The sequence below is a fragment of the Bos taurus genome, chromosome 15 (genome assembly GCF_002263795.3).
Source record: "Bos taurus isolate L1 Dominette 01449 registration number 42190680 breed Hereford chromosome 15, ARS-UCD2.0, whole genome shotgun sequence".
Lineage (NCBI taxonomy): Eukaryota > Metazoa > Chordata > Mammalia > Artiodactyla > Bovidae > Bos > Bos taurus.
This window is the reverse complement of record NC_037342.1, coordinates 47,085,168-47,086,810: the sequence shown is the minus strand read 5'-3', so window position 1 is coordinate 47,086,810 and position 1,643 is coordinate 47,085,168. Positions and strand designations below refer to the sequence as shown.

The window sequence follows — 1,643 nt, the reverse complement described above, 5'->3', positions numbered from 1 at the left end:
ATTAATTCTCTTGTACAGTAGAAACTAACACAATAATGTGAAACAACTATACCCCAATAAAAATTAAAAATTAAACACTGAAAAAATCAAACATTTACAAAGAAATCATATCATCTCATTCTTCTGTATTGGTTAAAGTAATGTGACTCTTCCCAGCAGGGCACAAAAGATGCACATGTAAATTCACTAGGCTTGGATAAATTGCCAGGATCCACAAGTCCCTTAAATAAAGCAATTTCTTCTGTCGCAATATATCTTGAATTAGTAACTAATTTTATCCTAAAATTATAGCTCACCAAAAGGAAGCTGCAGAACTATATGACAAAATATGACAGCACACCAAAATGGCAGCATCTCCACTGAGTTTTCAGACTTCCTTCTGAACTGTTTTGTCAGGTCCCCCAGCTGGCAGCACTGGCTGTCCCTGCCCCTTAGCCTCCTCTTGCTCCTGGCCCTTGGTGCCAACATGACCCTCCTGATCACCATCTGGCTGGAGACCTCTCTGCATGAGCCCATGTACTACCTGCTCAGCCTGCTCTCCTCACTGGACACAGTGGTCTGTCTCACTGTCATCCCCAAGGTCCTGGCCATCTTTTGGTTTGACCTCAGGTCCATCAGCTTCTTTGCCTGCTTCTTTCAGATGTTCATCATGAATAGTTTCTTTGCCATGGAGTCCTGCACATTCATGGTCATGGCCTACGACCGCTATGTGGCCATCTGCCATCCATTGAGGTACCCATCCATCATCACTAACCAATTTATAACCAAGGCAGCCATTTTCATTTTGTCCAGAAGTGTCTTTTTGACACTGCCCATCCCCATTCTCTCAGGACGTCTGCATTACTGTGGGAGAAACGTCATTGAGAACTGCATCTGTGCCAATATGTCTGTCTCCAGGCTCTCCTGTAATGATATTACCATCAATCGTCTCTACCAATTTGCTGGAGGCTGGACTCTGTTGGGATCTGACCTCCTCCTCATATTCCTCTCCTACACCTTCATACTGAGGGCTGTGCTGAGACTCAAGGCACAGGGAGCTGTGGCCAAGGCCCTAAGCACATGTGGCTCCCACTTCATCCTGATCCTCTTCTTCAGCACCATCCTTCTGGTTTTTGTCTTCACGCTTTTGGTAGAAAAGAAAATGTCCTCTGACGTGCCTGTCTTGCTCAATGTCCTCCACCATGTCATCCCCGCAGCCCTCAACCCCATTGTCTATGGGGTGCGAACCCAGGAGATCAAGCAAGTAATCCAGAAGTTACTGAAGAAAGGATGGTGACAAGAACAACTGGATCTCTTCTTTCCTAAAATCGGATGGTATTTGAATGGATTACTCAATCAATAATTGAATCAATGAGTGGACTGAAGTTCAACATTGATGAATTTTAATCTCAAACTGTGTAAACTGTTTTTGTGTTCCCTTTAATAAAGCTTCAGTTTTATTTAGAGTTCCTCTTTCTCTCACACTTCAAAAGGAATTTCCTTTAAAAAAATTAAAAAGAAAAAAAAAGGTATCTCCTTGACCCATTTGTCTCCTTTTCCCACACTTCTTATCCTATTTTGTCCAAAATACTAAGATTCCTTATGCAAGTTTTAAAGTGAGAGATTTATGTTACTGAACAGACAACTGTTAATATATCATACAC

At 42.2% G+C, this 1,643-nt stretch overlaps 1 protein-coding gene across 1 annotated transcript; it reads left to right on the top strand.

Moving 5' to 3' along the window:
• Positions 1-328: 328 nt before the first annotated feature.
• On the top strand, positions 329-1,276 carry OR56A3G (olfactory receptor family 56 subfamily A member 3G). The gene has a single exon (NM_001389882.1). It carries the CDS (start codon positions 329-331, stop codon positions 1,274-1,276), a length of 948 nt encoding a protein of 315 aa, NP_001376811.1.
• The last annotated feature ends 367 nt before the right edge of the window (positions 1,277-1,643 follow it).